Source organism: Hyalella azteca, unplaced genomic scaffold (assembly GCF_000764305.2).
Source record: "Hyalella azteca isolate HAZT.00-mixed unplaced genomic scaffold, Hazt_2.0.2 contig11473, whole genome shotgun sequence".
In the NCBI taxonomy this organism is placed as follows: domain Eukaryota; kingdom Metazoa; phylum Arthropoda; class Malacostraca; order Amphipoda; family Hyalellidae; genus Hyalella; species Hyalella azteca.
In genome coordinates this window covers 283,940-306,676 of record NW_025941472.1, presented here as the reverse complement: position 1 = coordinate 306,676, position 22,737 = coordinate 283,940, and the positions used below count along the sequence as shown (strand labels likewise).

Below are 22,737 nucleotides of genomic sequence, written 5' to 3'. Positions count from 1 at the left end.
CGAAGGTTGAGGGCGAGTGCAGTCTATCTTGTTCCGCGTCAGTAGGTTTTCCTCCATTTAGTGAGCTGATTAAATATAGCGGTTTCAGCGTTTATTAGGCCGTAGGCCTGTCGCCGATTCTTATTATCGCAGAACATCCACAGCATTTTGCGGGCTTGAACTCACAACTCACTGCTACAATTCTGCTGTGCTTAACCGCCCGGCCTCCTCGCCGATTCTGACCAGAAACTGACGCACAGAGCTGGGATCGAACCCGCAGCCCGCACCTCTCTGCTCCAATCCTGGCACTCTGAACTTTAACTAGTAGTAGGGCCACCCTGGGATGGCTTGAACGATACACGCCATGAACTTGAGAAACTGCCAAATAGAACATTCGTCATGAGCTTTTAGAGTCATGCACGTTATAAGCTGGCTACATTTCCGTGAATCATGATCGATTACAGTGCTTAATTTAAGAAAATGTTTATTAAGGCTAATTTCTATATTTTTAAGACTATGTGTAACATTTATAACTAAAAACACGTTGCACGAGTTTGCTTGGCCATGACATTTGTCATTACTCACGTTCAAACGCTGCATGCTGGAGCTTTTGCAGTTCGTGTAAGCGTTTTCGAAGCTTGTCTCTGAGCTGCATTTGTTCGACAACAAATTCTTCTGGAAGGCCGCATCGTCCAAAGTGTCGTCAGGTTTCAGCTGTGGAGGAAAGGAGGGTTTGGGAATAACTAGCGAAATAAAAGGAAAATGAGTAGTAGATATACATACAGGTGTTTATTTTTTTGGGGAGAAGATGGAATTACTTGTTGCTGCAAAAAGAAAATGAAATTGGGTGGCATTTAAAAAAAACTAGTAAGGATTGAATATTTCGCAGGATGAAATTTGAGAGATTTAGAATTATGCACTCCCTAGATCTGGAGGATTTGAAAAATTTGTTATTCATCATGCCAACAATAATATTTGTTCTGTTAAGAGTATTGCTCAACAAAATAAGTTCCATGTTTAATATCCCATTTCAGTTCACTGACAATGATTAAGAAACGCTGCATCTTTCAATTCAGCGAAAAGTAACTGCATTATGTACTGCACTCAGTGCTCAAGTAACTGCACTATGTACTGCACTCAGTGCTCAAGTAACTGCACTATGTACTGCACTCAGTGCTCAAGTAACTGCACTATGTACTGCACTCAGTGTGCCAATATACTGGAATACTCACGAGCTTCTTTGATTTCAACACGCACTTGGCGCACCAGTATGGAAGTGGATCACATCCTGCTACATCGTAATTATTTAGAGAATCGTAGATGTTGCATTTTCTCTCTGTTGGGGAGAAAATATAGTCGACGGGTTTGGTATTTATATCATATAAATTAAAAAATAAATATATTTATATACAACACACACAATCATGAACATATCACAGGCTAAATCTCAACTAAGACCGTACAAGGCAAAACTGACGAGCCCGAAATATCATTAAGTTTAAAATTGAGGACGAGTAATCGATGTCAATCGATTCGTCATTTGAAGTTTCCAATCAAGGGGTAAAACGTTTTCAGCAAAACATATCTTGAAATATCTTATATAGTGCAATTGTGTTGGGATTCTAAACTGAGTTTAGAATCTCAGTCGACCAATATGGGTTGAGAATTATTTTAGCCGTCAACAGGAACAAATTTATGCAAAATTACTCTATTTGTGCACTCACTTGAATAGGAATTCCATGTAGTCTTGTCCATGTCCAATTTGTACCCAATACAACAATCTTCCATAGCGCGTACTAATTCAAGTACTTTCGCTTTCACCTCCCTTCTGCAAGGATTTTTATCTCTGTAAAAAAATACAAAATGAGCATGTTTTCGTAAAAAAAATTAAAGCCTTCTCCTTTGAGATATATTCAACGCTTGAAAATTCTATAAAAAAGACGATATGATACTTCAAGACAAGATCCTGGATACAGCACTACACTTCCGAATTTCCTTATTAGGACAGCAGCAAATAACGAATTCAACTGTTAACGTTGCCATCATCAAGGATCAAACATTCAGGAGTTACGAAGTAATAAAGGAAAATAAATTAAATGTTGTTCTCGAATAAATAGTGTGTGTTTGTTTGGAGTAGCAAAATAGTAGTTTATTACTCCATGACACAGGATTTAATCTATTACTCCACATAATAATCTATTCACAGATTATGTCAATATCGCATCATCGATTTGGTGTAGAAGCGAAGTACTTACGCCGCGTACGAGACAGCGGCAATGAGAAGTACGATGAGAAGCATCGAAGCTCGCGTCATCTTTTCTCTGCGGTCGTGGCAGCGGAGCGACGGCAGGTCAGAGCAGCAGTGCGGTGGCAGGTCGGAGTAGCGGAGTGACGGCAGGTCAGAGCAGCGGAGCGACGGCAGGTCAGAGCGGCAGTGCGGTGGCAGGTCGTGGCAGCGGAGCGACGGCAGGTCTATCATCAATTTTGTTAATGTGCACACATGCGTGCATCATCAATTTTGTTGATGTGCACACATGCGTGAATCATCAATTTTGCTGCCTCTAAATATACAAAGCAAAATTCTAGAAGACAGTAAGCTCTCTATTCATTTGATTTTGGAAACTTGAGTTCCTGCATGAGACTTAATGTTTATTCGAATATTTAATTTCTCCCAGCAAAATATATTTTTAAATTTATTTCTTCTATTATAAAAATTCAATATTGCTTCAAATTTAGTATTCGGTGAATGATAATTGTTAAGAACAATATTAATTATCCTAAAATAGACCTCATAACAATTAATAAATGTATTCTTATATAAATTATTGTCCCGTTTTTTGTCTAGATGAATTGCATTCAGACAATATTTCATTAGACCACTATATGGCGAATGATATGTAACTTGTCAAAAATAACTGCAATGAATCAATTTAATGATTCGAATCAAATTAATTTTTTTGTTACACTACAGTTACGGTGGTCTGTACTCAAGTTTTTCTTGTACGACAAGTCACAGATTATTTTTACCTCCATGATGTTATGCATTGTTAATAATTTTTTAAGTGCAGGCTCAAAAGTGCAAGTTATTTAACCTTCCCCATTCAGAAACAGAAGCTGCGATGACAATGTAAATTTGATTACTCTAATACTGAAGTTAAGAGGAAAATGAGCTGCATTCTATCAGAACATTTTTCCACGCTCACGAGTTCTGGGGCCGTACTTTCAAAAAAAGTTAAGAGATCGTAAGTTCATCAGCCAATCATTGACGGCCTTTCAAGCTAAATCCACCAATCATAGACCAGAAAATAGAGCGTAAGTACCTACGTTCACTAAGCGAATTTTGAAAGTATGGCCCCTGATCATCATTTGCGTCATCATCCCATTATTCCATGTGTCGTAATAGCTCCCACTATCGAATTGCGCATAATTTCCTCCTAAACTCATCTAAGGCAAGAACTTGTCTAAATCATTTGTCTGCCAAAAACTATAAAAACACTGACTAATTTAATTCAATGAGAAAATAATTTGTGACAAATATGGCCTCGTAATGAAATAGAACAATTATTTTTCTGTGACCTGTAATGACTCGAATTCATAACTCGCACTATCATTCCTTTTGAACGTCATAATCCATTTTTATTAAATCCCTAAGCTCGTTTGACACCATTTTTGTAGCTTCAAGTAACCTTATTAGATAAAATTAAACTATATACTTCAATGCTCACTATTATTCACGTGTAAAATAATAGATAAAAATATAAATTTTCAAGCCTGAACAATATTCGCCTAATTCCTGAATAATAAAAAATTAGTTAACGACAAAAATACTTTAACGTTCTAATGGAGTCATTCAAAAATTGTGAATTCTTTTTAGAGTGCGCCAGCGGGCAACACTAGTCAGTCATGTTTTTTTTAGTCGTGGTGGTCCAGGTGCAGCAAGCTAACTCAGGCATGGTGGTCCAGGTGCAGCAAGCTATCTCAGTCGTGTTGGTCCAGGTGCAGAAAGCTAACAAAATGACAGCAGTCGATTAATCATGAGGTTTGATTAATGATGTGCGCATCTAATAAGATCATTTGAAGAGTTCTCTAGATAAAGAGATGTTTTGTTCCGCAATGAAGTCTAAAAAATAAACATTTAACACGGTGGTAGCTGGTATCAAGTGAAGTAGGTTTTGTAAAGAACTTGAGAAAATATGCCGTTATTTCATTGAAATCAACATCACGATCAATTAGTTTTTTCATTTGAAAGATATGTTAAATCTAGATAGATTTTGTGAAATCTCATGATTTTACGATCCAAATTTGAATGGCGTGGATGCCTGGCAAATTTTAATTGCGTGACTCGACCAAAACAGTGCGAACGTGTGTGCGTTGCGTTGCGTGAATCTGCCGCACTACAGTATAAAAACTACGAAAAAATATTACCTAAAAGCAAAAAAAAGAACACGAAAGCCTTCTTTTTGTACGCTAGTTCAAAGTGTAAGACAAACAGCGATATTTGCTGTATTATTGCTATAAACTAAAAAAAACTGCGTTGTAACACATCCATGCGACAACATTTCTTCCCGCTGCGAGTCACCGACATGTGGAACAGCCTCCCAAATAGCATCGTTGACGCTCCGAGTATGAACGCCTTCAAGAACAGACTAGACGAAGCTATGCAGGAGCATTTGTTGTCTTAAATGCCTAGCAAATTACGAACCAGGCATAAGTCCAGCAGCTATCTCAATCAATCGTCAGTTATGGAAAGATCGGGTTCCAAAGGCTTACCCCTTGTGAATCAAGTCACGAAAAATTCAAGAATCGGCAATAGGCCATGGGCCTATTTCTTCAGTGCCGACACTTCTATTCTATTCTATCTCTGATTTGAAAGTAGACCAACGGAAGCTATCCTCTGATGAAGGCAAGGCTAACGTGCTCAATCTTTAGCAGTGTGTTCACAGATGATTTGAACAGTATTACAGCTTTTGAGGAGCGCCCAGTAGGCTCGAAATTAACAAGTTTTGAAATACATGAAGGAGAGGTTCTCAAGCGGGGAGGTTAGGTTTCAGATAGCATAGTTCTGTTCCAAAATTTATCGTCCTTCGACAATTGGCCGTTCGACCGAGGGCTGGTTCGACCAACGGCCTAGATACGGATGGCTTGAAGTATTGAAGGCTACGTTCCGGAAGGCAGGAATCATAAACGTCCATTACATCCAGGGCAGTTGTGGTCTTCGGCAGGCGACCCCTCAAGCGCCTGGTCGCTCTAAATCCCAACAAGTCATGTAAACCTGGAAGGCTTCCACCCTAGATTGCTCAAAGAATTAGCAACCGTCCTGGCCGGCCCTTTGACAGTATTATTCCAAAAAACCTTAAACGAAGTAACTTTGCCGACCGATTGGAGAGAAGCTCAGTAACACCATTGTTCATGAAAGGTGACAAAAGTAGCCCCGGTAACTGTCGCCCTGCAGTCAGCCTTACAAGTGTTGTTTGTAAGGTAATGGAATGTGTTGTGAGAGGGGATGCATGCCAGAGGCCAGCATTGCCCTTGACCAGCATATTTTTCATCCTCCTTTCAGTGCGTAAGCCTGCTAAAGGGCAGAGTAGACTAAGGGATTATATGTTAAAAGCCAAAGGTACAAATCCCCTTCATGGAAATTAACCAGCGAGCTAATGAGAAGTAAGCCACCAATACAATCGCTTTACGCCGTATTTAAAACCGCCCAACAGCTCTATCCCATGTCGTCTAACCTCACTCGGTAAGCAACTCCCTACGCCATACCGCTGTTGATACACAGCCAGCACTCCAGCCCGAGCCCGTCCGTTCGTCGCAGCTGTTTTCCCCCAACATACCCCGTCTCCAACTCTACCAACTCTACCTCCACGCTTACCCCGTCTCCCCGCCTTTTTTCACCGACTGCCGGACGGCTTTTCTTAGTTACTGCTCACTTGACTGCATTACGCTATAATAAGAGGATCTATACGAGTTGTAACCTAACCTAACCTAATATGAATAAGCATAAAAAATCTGCGAGAAAAGCCTCCAGTTAGCATGCGATAATGGTGGAGAGTCAGGGTAAAACAGTGACGCCGGGTTAACGCCTTACGGATTAAGTAAGGTGATGACGCATTACCGTTTTGTACAGTTCACATTTGCGATAATGCAGTGTGGTCATCGGACACTTAGGATAACAGCATGTGTAAGAAGTGATGGTATGGGTTATAAAGCATTGGAGAACAACGTATTGACCGTTAACTATGTGGAGGAGCAGCTTGTGTGCTGAAGCAGTGTTGGTTTAAAGTTAGTGTGGTGAGATAGGTCAATTGACTACAGCTGCTTAGGTGCCAGGATGACAATATCTATAGCATTTAGATGGTTGATGTTGGCTCCAGGGCTGATTTGAGCGTTAATTTGCTGGTCTACGGCTGCGCACCCGTGGATGCAGTGTACCTCGATTTTGCCAAAGCATTTGACAGTGTTCCGCATGAGCGGCTGTTGCGTAAAGTGAAGTCATTGGGAATAGAGGGAAATGCACTCCAATGGATCAGAGATTTTCTACTAGGTATACGAAAACGTGTCAGTATTAACGGAACCGTATCAGACTGGGCATCAGTGCGCAGTGGCGTGCCACAAGGAAGCGATCTTGGGCCTGTTTTGTTAGTTGCTTTTATAAACGATCTGCCAGAAGTAGTGTCAAGCGTGTACTCCATGTATGCCGATCACACAAAAGTTTATAATCCAGCGAAGGATGCGTCAAATAAAGCGCAATTGCAAGATGATCTTGACAGTTTAGTCAACTGGGCTGATACGTGGCAGCTGCGTTTTAATGCTGACAAGTGTAAAGAACTTCACCAAGGGAAGAACAATGAACAGCAAGATTACAGTATGGGAAGACGTGGTTGCAACGAGAGAGTAATGATTGAAAAGCCTAGTGTGAAAAAAAATTTGGGAGTTTATGTCGACAAGGAGCTGAAATTTTCTAAGCATATTGAATCGCAAGCTAATCAATCCAACAAACTTCTTGGACTGATCAGACGCTCTTTGGAGTTCCTAGATGCAGAAGCGACGAAGCAGTTGTTTGTTGCTGTCGTGCGCCCGAACATAGCGTTTGGAAACGTCGTGTGGTCACCGAAACTTGAAAAAGACAAAAATTTAGTGGAGAGTGTTCAAAGACTTGCAACAAGGATCAAGCTTGGAAGGCAATTTCTATGAAGAGAAATTAAAGATTATGAAGCTTCCAAGACTCTGTTATCGACGTCTGCGTGGGGACCTAATTGAAGTATACAAGTATACTCATGGCTTATACAAAGTCCCAGAAGGATAACTAGAATTTTAAACAAGAACCAATACCAGGGACCATGGCTATAAACTAAAAAACTGCGTTGCAACTCATCCGCGCGACATTTCTTCTCGCTTGGAATCACCGACATGTGGAACAGCCTCCCCGATTACATCGTTGACGCTCCGAGCATAAACGCCTTCAAGAACAGACTAGACGAAGCTTTGCAGGACCATATGTTCAGTCTTGAAATGCCTAGCACCTTAATATATTTTCTGACATAAAATGCCTAGCACCATATCGAACCCGGTGGATGTCTAGTAAATATTTCAAACTATCGACAGTTTGGAGAAGATCCGGTAACAAGACCTGTTTTTAGATCTCTTATGGACAAGTCACGAAAATGACAAGAATCGGCGACAGGCCTCATCAGACCTATTCATCAGCGCCGACTTCACTATGCTAGGTATGCTATGCCAAAACGAATTCATGCATGAAAAATCGCACTAGTTACCGAGGTTAAGTTATTAGGAAGTCTCGACATTTGTGCCTCACAACTCGCATCTGGAAGCAAATATCAAAATGTCACCCACATATAAGAAAAGCATCTAATATATACATCACCCTCGCAGAATTCATCGGTGATGACCGTGATGTAAATATTTAAATCAGTTAATTTGTGTCTTACATTGGTTAGCGATGTTAGCCGGAGTGACATAGAAATGAATTTGAGCGCTTTGAAGAATCGCCTGATAAGTTGTTCATATACGGTGGACTTTCTGCATCTTCCAAATATGTTGGAGGTTATGCTAGTAGTCAGATACGAAGAAGGTTGGCGTGTGACCAGATAGTGGAAGGTTGTGACTTGTGCATCTGACCAGATGATAAGAGTTGGAGGTTGTGCTTGTGGGATACGTAGAAGTTTGTGCCTGTGGTCAGATACGTTGGAGGTTGTGCGTGTGGAATAGGTAGAAGTTTGTGCGTGTGATCAGATACGTTGAAGGTTGTGCGTGTAGTCAGATACGTTGATGATTACGAGTCTTGTCAAAGCATTGAAGCTTATTTTTTTTACTACATTTCTCTTTAACTTTTCTGTTGAGATGCACTCCGGGTCAGTGGCATTGGAGGCTACTTGTTTTTCTTGACCAATTTATCATTTTTTCTATCAAAATACGATGAAAATTGTTGGGATCTGGGACTCAGCTGCCACCTAAACCCTTACGCCACCATATTCTGAAGCGAATAGCCCAGAGAGTAATGGTTGTACATCACTGAACGTTGCATCGAATCATCACTTCATACCCTGACTTTAGCTCAAACTGTAACTTGCGGACAACGGACTGCGACCAACCAGCCCTGGTCGGTGGTCGCCAGTGGAACTGCATGCATCCTGCCGTGCACCACCAGGCGGTAACTTTTCGCTCACAACATCCGGGGTTAGGTTTCAGAAACCATAGTTCTGTTCCAAAATCTATCGTCCTTCGACTAGCGACTTCCGCAGCTACACTAATTAACGTAATTTTTAGCTCACAGCATCTGGGGTTAGGTTTCAGAAAGCATAGTTCAGTTCGAAAATTTATCGTCGTACGACGCGTGGCCGTTCGACCGTGGGAGCGCAGCCGTGCACCACCAATTTTATGCACCAATAAGCCCTGAATCGAACGCCTTGGATCTCTCCGGACATCCACCAATAAGCCGTGAACCACTCGGCATTGTCTTCCTCCGGCCTCGCATAGAACCTGCCGTGCACCACCAGGCCGCGGATCGAATCTGACTTCCGGGCATCGTTAAATTACGTAATTTTACGTACACCACATCTGAGATTAGGTTCCAGATAGCATAGTTCTGTTCCAAAATTTATCGTCCTTCGACAAGTGGCCGTTCGACCGAGGGCTGGTTCGACCCGCGGCCTAGATACGGACGGCTTGAAGTGTTGAAGGCTACGTTCCGGAAGGCAGGAATCATGATGGTCCATTACATCCAGGGCAGTGGTGGTCTTCGGCAGGCGACCTTTCGCCTGTTATGTTATTGCATTTTATATTGTTTTGTTTTTTTGTCCTAGCATGTTTTTTTAATTTTTTTTCTTATTCAAATTTTATTTTTTCTTTTTATTTATTTTATTATTATTCTTTTTAATTTTTAATTTTTTAGTTATTTTATTTTATCATTATTTTTTATTTACATATTTTTCTTTGTAATTTTCATTGTTTTTGTTATTTACTCTAATATTTATTTCATTTACTGCTTTATCCTTATTATTTGTCTACATTTAATTTTTGTATAATTTCATTTTATTCAGTTATTTATTAATATTATTATTATTATTTTATTATTATTTGTTTTTTCTTTTTTCCGTGTATGTGTTTTCTCTCTGTTTCAGGTTTTTGTTTCCAGAGCTGGTAAAACAGTTAGGTACAAATTAAACCCAGTTAAGGCAAGGGGCTTTATGGACTAGTTTCCAGTGCTCCTATAAGAATAAATAAGAAAGAAAGAAAAGACTTTTCGACCGTAGGCTGATTTCCTTTCGACCTCGGACGTAGGCGACCGTAGGCTCCGTCCGAGTGGTGTAAAATTTTTTCGCGCATTGGCACACGACGCTGAGCCATACGACGTAACGCTATTTTCCTCTGGGCTGATTGATCTAATTAATAATAATAATAGCGGTTTCGGCGTTTATTAGGCCATAGGCCTGTCGCCGATTCTTAACATCGCAGAACATCCACAACTTGGAACGCAGAACATCCACACACTCGAACTCACAACTCACTGATTCAATTCTGCTGTGCTTAACCGCCCGGCCTCCTTGCCGATTCTGACCAGAAACTGGCGCACAGAGCTGGGATCGAACCCGAGCCTCTCTGCGCCAATCTTGGTACTCTGAACTTTAACCACTGGGCCACTCTGCCCAGATGGATTTGATCTGTCTGGTGGCGTGCGGCTGATAATGTTATAGTCAAAAAGTGTTATAGGCTACGTTCTTGAGGGAAGTGTCCAAAGGGATCTTGATAGTCCATTCGATGCACGGCAGTGGTGGTCTCCGACGGACCGCCCATTCTAACTTCTTGCTGCATACGAGGTTAGGTTAGGTCCATTCAGGTTTGTTTCGGGGGGAAAAGGTTGCAGCTCGTATAGGTTAGGCCTGAAGAGGTTTGGCCAGATGAGGTTTGGCCAGATGCAGTATGGCCATGTTTACATTTGGCAAACATATTTTGTGGCTGTGGACATCCGGCGCTATGGCTTTGAGCACTTGATTCATAGGCCTTTATGCTCTCTAGCATTCTTAGCTATGGAAAGGAATATGAACCAAGTGTGAAGTTTGGCAAAGCTGGCCTCCGGCATGTGCCCTGGACAATCTTTGCAGATAAACGGAAAGTTTGGACTTTTTAAATTTTTACTCACTCACTTCAGGAAAAGCAGAAAAAATGTTCCTCTTGATAAAAAAAATTGAGAGTGCCAGTTTAGAATATTTAGCCGGATCAAAAACAGGATTTTATTTCATATAAATTTCATGACATGATTGAGGTATCCGACTCGACCAAAAAAAAAACATAGCACTATTTGAGGAACTGTGATATCATTTTTAAAGTTGTATGCTAATTTTTTTTTATTGAAAATTGAAATGTGTTGCGTAATAGCCGATTGATTTACAATTATTATGCGTCACCCCAGAATGAGAAAAAATACATGACTACCGACAGTCAAAGCTTACAGTGCCTTGATAGTTATTCACCACAGTCGCATATGAATATCGATCTACAGTGACTTTTCCCGCCAAAGTCGAGATGTGTTGTTATTGTGTTCTGTATTGCATCATGGTTGTGAGGGCGGGGATCGTGCCGATGCAGCAGAAGAGGATGTAGCCGTAGCCTAGATGAAGTGATAGCACGAGGCTCCTCGCTCGCCGGCTCGGTAGATGTGAGAACGTGATTTGTGTGTACAACCCTGTTCTAATTGGTGCCTAAACTCCAAATAGGCTAAATCCCCTTATGACTTGCGTCATAAAAACTCCTAAATCATATGCTGTCGTCATTGTCGTGTCATTAATCTCATCTTGTTATGTCATAACTCATAAGACCCCTCTTGTGCTTTTCTAACCTTTATACTTACTTCAGTTTTGTCGCTGCGCAGAGCCGCAGACCAGAGAACCTTATTTATCATTTGTATGCCTGCGACGAAGGTTGGGCCAGCCGGCGCCCGGCGCCGCCACCCACCAGCGGCCGGGCAGGCGGGCAGGGGGCAGCGACCACATTAAAGCCTAGGGTACCAAAGTTCTACCTGTTCAATCAATCTGAAATTTTGCACACTTGCGTAAAGTTGGAGACAATGCTTGAATCAATTGACAGAATGAATAATGTAAATAATTCAAAATTTTTTAATAATAAAAAAGTAAGAAATTAAATATTTTTCAGGGAGCTATTGAAAAATAAAATAAGAAATTTGTTGTACATCTGATCACATCTGATCACTGATCAGTAGGCTACATGTGTAACATCAGAGACATTAGCCTCTTTAGAAGTGTTATCTTTCAAAGTAATTTTTTAATGCATATTTTACAACACTTCTCTTTAACTTCACTTCTTTTTTTCTTTCTTTGTCTGCTACAGTGCTACAAATCTTGTAATTGATATTTAATACACTTTTACCTGTCCAATCGATCTGAAATTTTGCACACTTTTGCAAAGTTGGAGACTATGCTTTAATTGATTGACAGAAAAAATAATTCAACCATTTTTTTGTAAATAAAAAAACAATAAAAATAAAATATTTTTTAATAATAAAATATATTGTATTTCGTTGAATATAATCACGACCAATCATATGGCACGAATCAATCGGTTGTTTCTGTATGATAATGCACTAATTTTACCCATAATTTTTAAAAACTGCTCCTGAAATAAATAATTTTTTTAATATTTAAAAAATAAAATAAAAAATTCTTTATTCATGTGTACCTAACATTGGAGACACTGGCCTTTTTAGAAGTATTGTGACTATTGTCTTTAAAAAGTTATTTTTGAATGCATATTTTACCCATAATTTTTAAAAACTGCTCCTGAAATGATTATTTTTACTGCAATTTCAGGAAACTTCTGAAAATAGGGTTTTCAAAATTGGTTCAAATACAGGGTGAAGTTACTGAGGTAGCTAAACTTTGGTGTGGAATAAATCTATCCTTTGAGTCAAGACTAGACTGTGACTGGCATGAAATATATATATTTTTTGAGCTGCAAATCCAGATCCTTCCATTTTGGGAGCTGTAAGATTTCTGCTAGATGAAAAATTCATTTTGAAAGTTTAACTTTTCTAATCATGGACTCAGGCACTTGTAAACAATTAAACATGAGTCATAGAGGGCCTTTGGAGTGAAGATTTCAGTTAAGAATTTATGCTGCTACCTTGTCTATCATGGGGAATGAATTTACAGCTTTAAGCAATTAATCTGCAGTGGCATGATCATATAGATAAGCATCTTTTACAGCAAATGAATTTACAGCATTAAATTATTTATGATGCTTAAAAGCAAATTTCCTTCACAGAAATCCGTAAGCTTGTTTTCTGAAATTACGTCATGATCTAGAAAGGACATTTCAGGCTTTCAGTTATGAGTTTACCACACTGCAAATGATGTGTTTGATAGAACTTTCTGGCATTGATCAGCCTTTATATTCCATGCCCCATGGCACTTGCTGGTGGCATTTTTCTTTATGTATAATTTTCAAATTCAGTACTTTAATTCAAATTGACAGAGCTTCTCTGAAAGTTGCCCTTTAGATGGTAATACTTTTTGGATGATCCTCGAAGAATTTCGTGCTCAAATATTATCAATACAATCTATAGTGAGGAAGATATGCTGTGTGAGCCAGAATGAATTGTACCATCTTTGTTGATGCCAAAAATAGTTGAACCATAACTTCTCCCAGACATTGTAGATGGTGCATGTTTAACTTAAAATAATATAAACATGTTATCATGTGCTGGTATAAAGAACTATTTCTAACAAATCTGTTGGGATTGTGAAATTTCCTTCTTGATCCCACTGTTGTGATATGAGATATCTAAGCACTAATGTAAAGTTACTTCAACTAGAATCAGCATATTTGTTCAAACTTATATCTGATGTATTACTTGATGGTTTATTTAATTATGTTGCATCTTGTAGAAAAAGCTTCTTCAAGTTCTATGTCTCGAGTTGAAAGTTTGTTGAATGAATTGAAAATTATTGGTCACTCAGCTAATCAGTTTGTATTGTTATGTCATTCCCTTTCTTTCATTTATTTTTATTTTTCAGCATTTTTGTTATTCATGAATGTAGTCTATGAAACATGGCAAGCAGAAGGTCCTCTCGAATTGCTATCCTAAAATCTGCTGAGCTTAAATCAAACAAGACTAGAAGTGCTAGTGATGGATACATTTCTAAGAAAAAGCAGGCTATTAAAAAAATAACTAACAACAAAAAAGTAAAAAAAGAAAACAGCATTGTTCATTCCAATGAGATTGATTCTTCAATAATTAAAGAAGAAGAAACATTTGAATGTAAAGGTTTGGTGCCTGACAAGCTACTTGAATTGCCCAAATCTGCTATTAAAAAAACGTCACATAAAAATGCCAAGAGTGAGATGACTTTTTCAAACCAAGTTTCTCCCACTGGAGCCTCAAGATCAAAGTTCCCTGGCAGGCTAGTGAAGGAAGCTTCTCAAGAAATACTTGCTCAGAAAAAGAGATCTCCTGCAGTCAATGTTGTTGAAGAGATTGAAGTAATTCATTCTGTTACCAAAAAAAGATGCCTTGAAACTCATGACTTGAAACTAGATCAAATGAGAGTGAGAGTGTTGGTAGAAACTCTCCACCCGAAAGCATCTGAAGCTTTAAATAAACTCAATATTGAGAACCTCAGAGTTTCCCATAAAACTTCAGATTGTTTGAAAAGTAATCTGGATGAAAACAGGAAAGAGTTATGTGAGAGTGGAAGTAAAGCAAAAGAAGAAAGAAGTAAAAATAAATGTACAGAACAACCTAAAAAAGGCCGGAAGAAACTGCGGCAAAAAGTATCTAATGAGAGAGATACCAAATGGAAAGCTGCTTCAGATTTGGAACTTAGTGACTGGGAGGATGTTGGTAATCGTGAAGATGCAGAGATTTGGGATGACATCAACTCCCTCATGAAGAAAGATGAAGCGGCAGCTCTCAGCCTACTTGCCAAAAGAGATGCTGAAGATGCCAAGGAAAATAAAGAGGTAGCATTGGAGCCTGCCTCTGTACAAATTGAGCTTGAGGCTCCTACTCTATGGGGCAGCTATCGCAGCAAAAAAATGAAGTCCAAAGATTATGAGGCAAGTTCATTTGGTGTTGGTGTAATTTGTTCTCAGATTTATTAGTAAAATTTATTTATTTAGACAAGTGTAATGGATGGCCAGAGACTGAATTTTATTTATAATCTTCTTGTTGGCTTCCTAAATAACGTTTTGTACATTTTTTTAGTTATTGGTAGGTTGAAAATCAGGTTTCCAATGGACATTTTTACTATTTTGACATTTTGAATGTATCAAAACTCATTTTCAAGTTATGGAAATATGGAATGCATTGAGCAATGAAATTTGCATTGACATAAGTACAAAATCATGTAAATAGGATAATGCTGGAGAATTTTAGCCAAAAATTGTGCAGTTTGCCAAAATCATTAGTACTTTGAATCTTGAATAAAGAGAATTTTTGTGTGAACTTCATATGTTAACATAGATTTATTGGTTAAAAAGGTATTTGATAAGTTTCAGTTCTTCTTCATCTTATATCAAATTCCAATTTATATTATGTACAACATAATGTTAGCCATAATTGAATATGTTTTCATATTATTGCAGATGCTGCAACAGCTCAAGCTTGAGGTGAACCGTAGCATCCGTGAAAATTACTTAAACAGCCACAAGGTGCATCTGTTGCTACTGTTTGGCCATGGACTGCATATAAACAGGCTTCTTAACTCTGAAGAACTCTTGGCATGTGCACTATCTATCATCACCAATGAGGAGGTCTATCCTCCCAAGAGTATCAGTCTTAATTATTTAGAAAACTTAACTTGTTGGTACTGCAAAGAAATAACTCGTGTGGAAAGTCCACTTGAAAAATTCTACTGGATGCAATCCCTGAAATTTTACCTTAGAGAAAGGTTTGAAAAGAGGCAAGCAAAAACAGCTCGGGAATTTGTCTACATGTTTATTTTGGTAGCCAGAGCTTTAGGAATGCCAGTGCGTCTTGTACAGTCAATTAAGCCTATGCATTATAGGCCTAGCCACAAGGACTTGTTCAAGCCAATGAATGAAGATGGATCCAAATTCCTGAAAGACCATGGACCTCCATCATCTAAATCCTCAAATAAATCTCACAATGTGGATGAATCAAAATTAATTGATCCTGAAGCATCAAAATTCAAGAGAGGTCAAGCACAATCGAGTAATTGTGATCATGAATCAAAAAGGTCAAATAAACCAGTCAAGAGGAAAGTTAAAAAAAATACCTACAATGACAAATTTCAAGATGATGATAGTTCTGACAGTGATTTTGAAGGCACAAGTGGCAAGAAAAGGAAATTAAAGAAAAAGGGTGTCACAAGTCCTGGCAGTAACAGCTCCTTCAAAAGCACATCGAGCAGCAGCGGATCTGGTAGCAAGAGGAGATTGTCTCAAGACTCAGGTAACGAGTCCGGTAGAAAGAAAAAGAAACTTGAAGAGCACAACGAATGGGCCGAGATATACGTGGAAGAAGAGGAGCGCTGGGTCTGCATTGACATCATAAGGAACAAAATTGACTGCCATGATGAACTTGCCGTGAGTCAAATAAGCTTTAAATAAAATTCTACTAAACTTTTGGCCACACAACATGAAACTTTTTTCTGGAACTGTGTACACATTTTTACAACTCTTACAAGTTTGAACATTCATTTTCCTTTAAACCTTGCTCTTTATGACATTTTTTATATATGTTCTGATATCTCTTTGGCCAGAAGCTGGCGCTTGCGCCGGTAGCCTACCTGACGGCGTTCAATGCAGACCAGAGTGCCAAAGACGTCACCAAGCGCTACGTCGCCAAGTGGCTTTCATTTGAAAATAAGGTGAAAGGAATGGTCGTTTGCCTGTGTTTCTGTTTCTAAAATGCGCTATGAACTTCTGTGGGTTTTAAATGTATATATAGGTTACTTTTGAGGTGAAAGAAATGGTCGTCTGTCTGTACATCCGTTTCTAAAATGCACTATGATATTCTATGGGTTTTAAAAATGTATATATAGGTTAGGAAGGTTACCAGATAAGAATTTTCTAAGTAAGAGTTGAAATTTATTGGAGATCCTTAATTCTAAGTATACGTTTGTGGAAAAAGTGATATTTTAAGCATTTAACAGAATGAAAGAGTGCTTTTTCCATTGTACTAAATAAGTTAGGTACTAAAAACTACAATTTTGATATGTTTTTAGCTACGGTGCGACACCGTCTGGTGGCAGCAAGTGCTTGCTCCCTACGCACCAATCTTCACAGCCCGTGAGAAGGCAGAGGACAAGCAGCTTGAAGAGACCCTCAGGCAACAGCCCCTTCCCAAGACTATAGCTGAGTGAGTCATACCCCACGCTTGTTCCTTGTCTGTTATGTTCACAATACCTGATCTAATAGCAGCTTCCCAAGACTATAGCCGAGTTATTCATCTCCCACGCTTGTTCCTTGTCTGTTGTGTTCACAATACCTGATCTAATAGCAGCTTCCCAAGACTATAGCCGAGTTAGTATTGTTCTAGTTCTGTTTGTGATTAATTTATCTTACTGTATATGACTTCATGTGTGAGCATTAGTTTACTTAATGCGTTTGCGGTATAGCTGTCTGATGGTATATATTGCTATAAATAAGTATGCCGGCGTTTCCTTTTCTAAATATTCTATACTCACTTGCCTCCGATGCAAGCCAAAAGGTTTGATTGGAACTTCAAGTGGAAAGAGAGAGAACAGCTTGGAAGCACGTTACTAATATGTTACTACATATTTGAAAGGAAATACGTGATCGCGCTTGCTTATTCCCGAGTTGAATGGAAATACCTCAACCTGCAGTAAAACATTTTATGCTTTTACACGTTCCGTAATTCTCTCCAATTTCCAATTATTTGCGCCCTTCCTATATTTCGACAGTTGCTTTTAAATTCACATGTTCGATTTCGTTTTTTTTTCTGCGTGATTTTTAGTGCTCTAAAAGATTGAGTAGAATAGAATAGAAGTGTCGGCGCTGAAAAAATAGACCCATGGCCTGTTGCCGATTCTTGAATTTTTCGTGACTTGATTCACAAGGGACCCGGCCTTTGGAACCCGAACTTTCCCTAACTGACGATTGACTGAGATAGCTGCTGGACTTATTGCCTGGTCCGTAATTTGCTAGGCATTTTAAGACTGAACATATGCTCCTGCATAGCTTCGTCTGGACTTATTGCCTGGTCCATAATTTGCTAGGCATTTTAAGACTGAACATATGCTCCTGCATAGCTTCGTCAAGTCTGTTTTTGAAGGCGTTCATACTCGGAGCGTCAACGATGCTATCAGGGAGGCTGTTCCACGTGTCGGTGACTTGAAGCGAGAAGAAATGTTGTCCCATGGATGTGTTCCAACGCTGTTTTTTTTTAGTTTATAGCCGTGGCAGCAGCTTGTAGTTCTTTCTAGAGTCCTATTATTCATTTTAGCTTGACAAGTCTTTTATTTCCACTCGCAGGTACAAGAACCATCCAATGTTTGCCCTCCAGCGACACCTGCTGAAGTTTGAAGCATTCTATCCCCCGAACCCCGACCCCGTGGGCTACGTTAGAGGCGAGGCTGTGTACCCGCGCAATCGTGTTTACACGCTCCACACTCGCAACACGTGGAAGAAGGCGGGCAAGACGGTTAAAGTTGACGAAGAGCCTTACAAAATCGTCAAGACGCTCAAGTTTGACCGAGTAAGTTCTTACTGAAGTAATTAAATCGCATACCCGCTATTGCCATTCACATTTCGGTGAAAGTTAGACGAGTGTTAATTTGGCTACCCTGATTCTTGTCGTTTCTTTTTCAGAGTTCGACAATAGATTGTTTAACGTCAAAAATTGAATTTGGAAAACTTTAAATACAGCTACTCACTGTTAATTTGCTCAATTCAAGAATAACGTGTCGGTTCACTTTGACATGAGTTTGATAGCAATTAGCCCGCTGCAAGTGCAATTGTTGACGAATCTAATTATTTCATAGTTAATGTTTTTTTCTGCGATTGCTCTTGCTTTTAGAAAGTGTGTTTTTTCTCCTTGTTAATTATTTGTGACTGTTTTGTAAGGCTCTCTGGCAAATGATCAAAGACTTGCCTCTGGAGATATTTGGCCTATGGCAAGTGGAGGACTACCAGCCACCCGTGGCCAAGGATGGGCGGGTGCCGCGCAACGAATACGGCAACGTTGAGCTCTTCAAGGAGACGATGTTGCCTGTTGGCACCGTGCATCTCGACGCTCGCTGTGCGCTATTGACTGTTAACAATGGATTCTTATCTAAATATTTAGTTAAAGAATCAGTCACTTAATTACTCTTTGCAGTTAACCAGGCTCCAAAACGACGTTTTTACGATTTTGTGTCCTCCTGCTAGAAATTCTAATAGCTGTATTGAAGTTTCTTTTGTCATGGGTTTTACCTTCCCAACTGATTTGATGAGATCAAGTCATGCCTTGATGCTATTGAATGAAATGTTATTTTTTTCGTTAAAACTTACCTTATGTGCGTATTTTAATAAATTTATTATACATGTGCCATAGACGAAGACCTGAACCGTGTTGCGCGTAAGCTAAAAATTGACTGCGCGCCAGCAATGGTTGGCTTCGAAAACCACAGAGGAGGAAGCCACCCTCTCTTCGATGGTTACGTCGTGTGCGAAGAGTTCAAAGACCTACTTCTGGATACCTGGAGAGAGGTAATTTGTTGATCTTTACAGCCCATTGATGCCTGAGCTGCCCTGATAGTGATAATCTTTAGCTGTTCTTTCATTATCTGTTGTTGTTACTCAATCTACAATAGTCAACCATTTAGTTTACCTTTCTCCTGTACCAAGTTCATTGTCGAAACTGAAGCAGGCTTTGTAATATATCTAAAAAATTAGATCAGTACTCACTGCAGTGAGTGACAGAGAGCGCATTTTCTCATCCACCCGTCCATGCGTCATGGGCAGACAGACGGATAGACGGACGAGCACAATAGTGCCTTTCTTCCATAAATGAGCAATGCGCTAAAAAGATACAATAATGATGGACATTTTAATGAATTTGAGCTCTTTTCAGGAGATGGAACTAAAGGAGAAACGTGAGGAAATAAAGCGTCTACGCCGCATATACGACAACTGGAAGCGTCTCATTCAAGGTATGCTCATAAGGAACCACGTGTGGGAGAAGTATGGCCAGGTTTCAGATGAAGATGGACCATCTTCAAGCAAAAAGTTGAAACCAAAATCACGTGAAAAGACTCTGAAAATTCAGAAGATAAAAAAGAATAACATTGAGACGAAGCAGCCAAAAGCTGAACAGAAAGTGCATCTTGGAATCGACATGAATAGCGACACCGTCGTCATGGCCAAGCTGAGTTTCAAAGCCTCGCTCAGCAGTCGAGGGATGGTTCGAACGACCAAGACTGCCGAGGACGAAACACTGGCTGCTATTGAACCCAAAAAAGAAGACCTTCTTATCGACAGTGACGAAGAGGCCAAAGAGACTGAGGAAGACAAGAAGGCAAAACTACGCAAGATTTTAGCATGGAATTCCTCCTAAATTAGGAACAATGGCCAACCTCAGCGATGATTCGGATTCAGATGAGAATGTGGTCAGTGAGCTTGACCAGGAAGTTGATCAAAGATTATCTCGGCCCAAGTCAATGAAGGGGAAGGGAGTTTCATCCCGTATGGTTCTAACTTCCATCTCAGGCGATGAAAGCAACCATCGCGCCATGAAGGAAATGCCCCTCTCCGTAAAAAGTGGAAAAATAAAGAAGCGTAATTGTAAATCGCTTTCATCATCTGTCAGAAATTTATCCAAGACCAGAGGACTGTCGACCAAAAGAAACGAGAAAGTGGCTGCTTGTGGTGAAAGTGAAGGTGGAATGGCGTTGGTTTCTGTTACGCATGTACGTCGATCGAGTCGCCTAAGTATCAATCACAAAAATATATTTTACGAAGAGAGCAAAGAAAACGATTTATCTCTAGGGGAGAGTGATTGTGAGGATAAAACTTACAAGTCCAAGTCGTTACCCAAACGACAGCGAGCAGCCGGAGCGCTCATGCTTAGTGAGGAGAGTGACTGACAAAATTACGCGTTTATTATTATTATGATGATGTGTTAGAAATTTCCACATTCCTTAGGATATAAATTTGTTCTTGTTCTTCATACCTTTTGTTGGGTGTGAATTTGTAAATAGTAAGAGTTGGCTGTAAGACTTCGTGGTGTAAACATCACATTAATGTTGCTCCGTTAGGAGTGTATAAAGCCATTCCTTCTTAAATGCTAATTATTATTTTGAGTGATCACTCTTTGTTTTTTCGTTTTATTTATTTACGTTACTAATGCATGTTCGCGCTTTCTTTGGTTAGGAAAGGGCAGACTCCAGTGCTAAATTTGGGCTTGGCCTTTTCTTGTGGCTCGACCACCTTTAACTTTGAGCTTCGGCTTTTACTCTAAAAAATTTAATACTTATTCCTAACCTATTGGGAAAGCTTGATGCTTTCTTAACTTAACTTACTTGTTAATTTTGGAGTCTGCCCTCTCGTTCTTCTACTTTCATTATTTCCCTTAACTTGGCCTCTTAAAATTACAGCTAGATCCGCTTGCTGGCAAAACATAATTATGGCTCCCCGGCGGGGAATCGAACCCCGGTCTCCCGCGTGACAGGCGGGGATACTCACCACTATACTAGTCCGAAGGTCTAGTTCGGCCTCTATACGAGGCCGAAGGTCTAGTTCAGCTACTGTGGCTAAAGGAATCCCCACGCAAAGTGCAGCTACAAATCTTACTTTTTACATATTGGTAAGTAGCAGTAGTTTTAGAACCGGGTTTTGTTATTGAGATAGTTTTCTTCATCAAATTGAGAATAATTTCTTTGTAAGTTGTTATGAAGTCAGCTGTCAGTGATCTTCCATCAAGATAGTATTACGTGTTTCTAAAGCCTTGCGCGGCTTAAACGTGTGCTGTATTTTATTTTTGTTTAGTTTCTGAGAGGTATATCATTCATTCTATATGGAATCAACTGCACCGCTGTTCTGATAGAGAAAACGTTAATTACAATGTCAATTTTAGCAACGTGATGCTCTCTGAGTTTGGCGTTTGTCATGTAATAAGAAAAAATAAATTTAATGTAGAGGAGGTTTTACGAGACTCGTGCAGAAATATAAAAAGATTTAATAAACTACAAACTTTTACACCATCCTACACTCATCAATATATATTGAATAATTAAGTCATGTAACCACCTGGGTCATAAAGGTAAATGCCAACCTATCCTAATAACTCGTACGTTGATACACATCCCTATCAGTAAACTAAACTATTGTTATTTCAGGCATTTAAAAAAAATACATAACAAACCGCGAATACATAAGTATTATTACCTTCTGGAATTTTGGGCAAACTACCAAGGAACAAATTACAAGCAACCTTATACTCGACAGTAAAATGTTTATAAATCGGTAACGCTGCGTAGAAAACGAGTCTTTACTAAAGTGAATACGCTGCATGTGTACAGCCTCACATGCTTTTAACATAACAGTTCACGTAAGTGTAAGCTAAAACGCATAGACAACAGGAAGACTATCTTATAAAATAAGCTCAATGTTTGCAAATATAATTGATGTTAACAGGTACATGTAAAACTTTGAACAAATTAGACACTCTTAATAAACATACAATTTTTTCACTTTTATTCGTGGTTTCGTACATTAAAGCCGTAGAGAGAGAGAGTTGACAGAAAAATATGATATTCATAAGATTTTATAGTATTGAAACTTGGAAAAAACTATGAAATAGTATAAAAAGATACGGCTGACGAAATTTAACATTAATAGGAACGCAACCAAGGAATGTTTCGGTTTTCTTGAGGGAATAATTTGGAATAATTTCCTCCATACGAGGATTATTGAGAAATGAAATAAATAACCCACTCCGAATATGAGCGGAAAATTCAACGCAGTTTAAAAGCATGGAACAAAATCAAATGGTGCAAGTGATCATGTTTGACGGGCTCGTTGACTTGGAATGATATAAAGAATTAGGAGCAGCAAAGCATTCCTTACCGGTCCGACACTTCAGCGAACTCGCGTGCGAACTCGCCTGCGAGCTCGAATGGAAAACCTAACTTAATTTTCAACTCTGGCACGCATAACTCCGTCAATAATGGACGGATTTTCTTCAAATTTGAAATATAAGTAGATAATATCAGTACGCTGCGGAGGGTTTATTCAGATTACGATGCCCAGCAGATTGCT

The 22,737-nt window shown here is 39.3% G+C and overlaps 2 protein-coding genes across 2 annotated transcripts; one reads left to right on the top strand and one right to left on the bottom strand.

Annotated features, from left to right (window-relative positions):
• Positions 1 to 250: 250 nt before the first annotated feature.
• Positions 251 to 2,458, bottom strand: LOC108665245. Its single transcript, XM_018151980.2, has 5 exons — positions 2,235 to 2,458; positions 1,704 to 1,825; positions 1,212 to 1,315; positions 565 to 693; positions 251 to 357 (listed from the first exon to the last, which is right to left on the bottom strand). The coding sequence occupies exons 1-5, from the start codon at positions 2,456 to 2,458 to the stop codon at positions 301 to 303; spliced, it is 636 nt and encodes a 211-aa protein (XP_018007469.1). The 3' UTR covers positions 251 to 300.
• Positions 2,459 to 13,502: 11,044 nt separating this feature from the next.
• On the top strand, positions 13,503 to 20,588 carry LOC108665243 (DNA repair protein complementing XP-C cells). The gene is made up of 8 exons (XM_047882857.1): positions 13,503 to 14,571; positions 15,100 to 16,062; positions 16,239 to 16,346; positions 16,704 to 16,837; positions 17,974 to 18,196; positions 18,565 to 18,739; positions 19,034 to 19,188; positions 19,553 to 20,588. Exons 1-8 carry the CDS (start codon positions 13,564 to 13,566, stop codon positions 20,033 to 20,035), a joined length of 3,249 nt encoding a protein of 1,082 aa, XP_047738813.1. The 5' UTR covers positions 13,503 to 13,563; the 3' UTR covers positions 20,036 to 20,588.
• The last annotated feature ends 2,149 nt before the right edge of the window (positions 20,589 to 22,737 follow it).

Bases quoted from the DNA above. Each gene is read 5' to 3' on its own strand.
- LOC108665245 (XM_018151980.2), bottom strand. From the start codon at position 2,458: ATGATAGACCTGCCGTCGCTCCGCTGCCACGACCTGCCACCGCACTGC. The intron at 1,316-1,703 runs GTGAGTGCACAA...TCTCCCCAACAG, and splicing joins TACATGGAATTCCTATTCAA to AGAGAAAATGCAACATCTAC. The intron at 694-1,211 runs GTGAGTATTCCA...TTTCCTCCACAG, and splicing joins TGTTGAAATCAAAGAAGCTC to CTGAAACCTGACGACACTTT.
- LOC108665243 (XM_047882857.1), top strand. From the start codon at position 13,564: ATGGCAAGCAGAAGGTCCTCTCGAATTGCTATCCTAAAATCTGCTGAG. The intron at 16,838-17,973 runs GTGAGTCATACC...TTCCACTCGCAG, and splicing joins CTTCCCAAGACTATAGCTGA to GTACAAGAACCATCCAATGT. The intron at 18,197-18,564 runs GTAAGTTCTTAC...CTGTTTTGTAAG, and splicing joins AGACGCTCAAGTTTGACCGA to GCTCTCTGGCAAATGATCAA.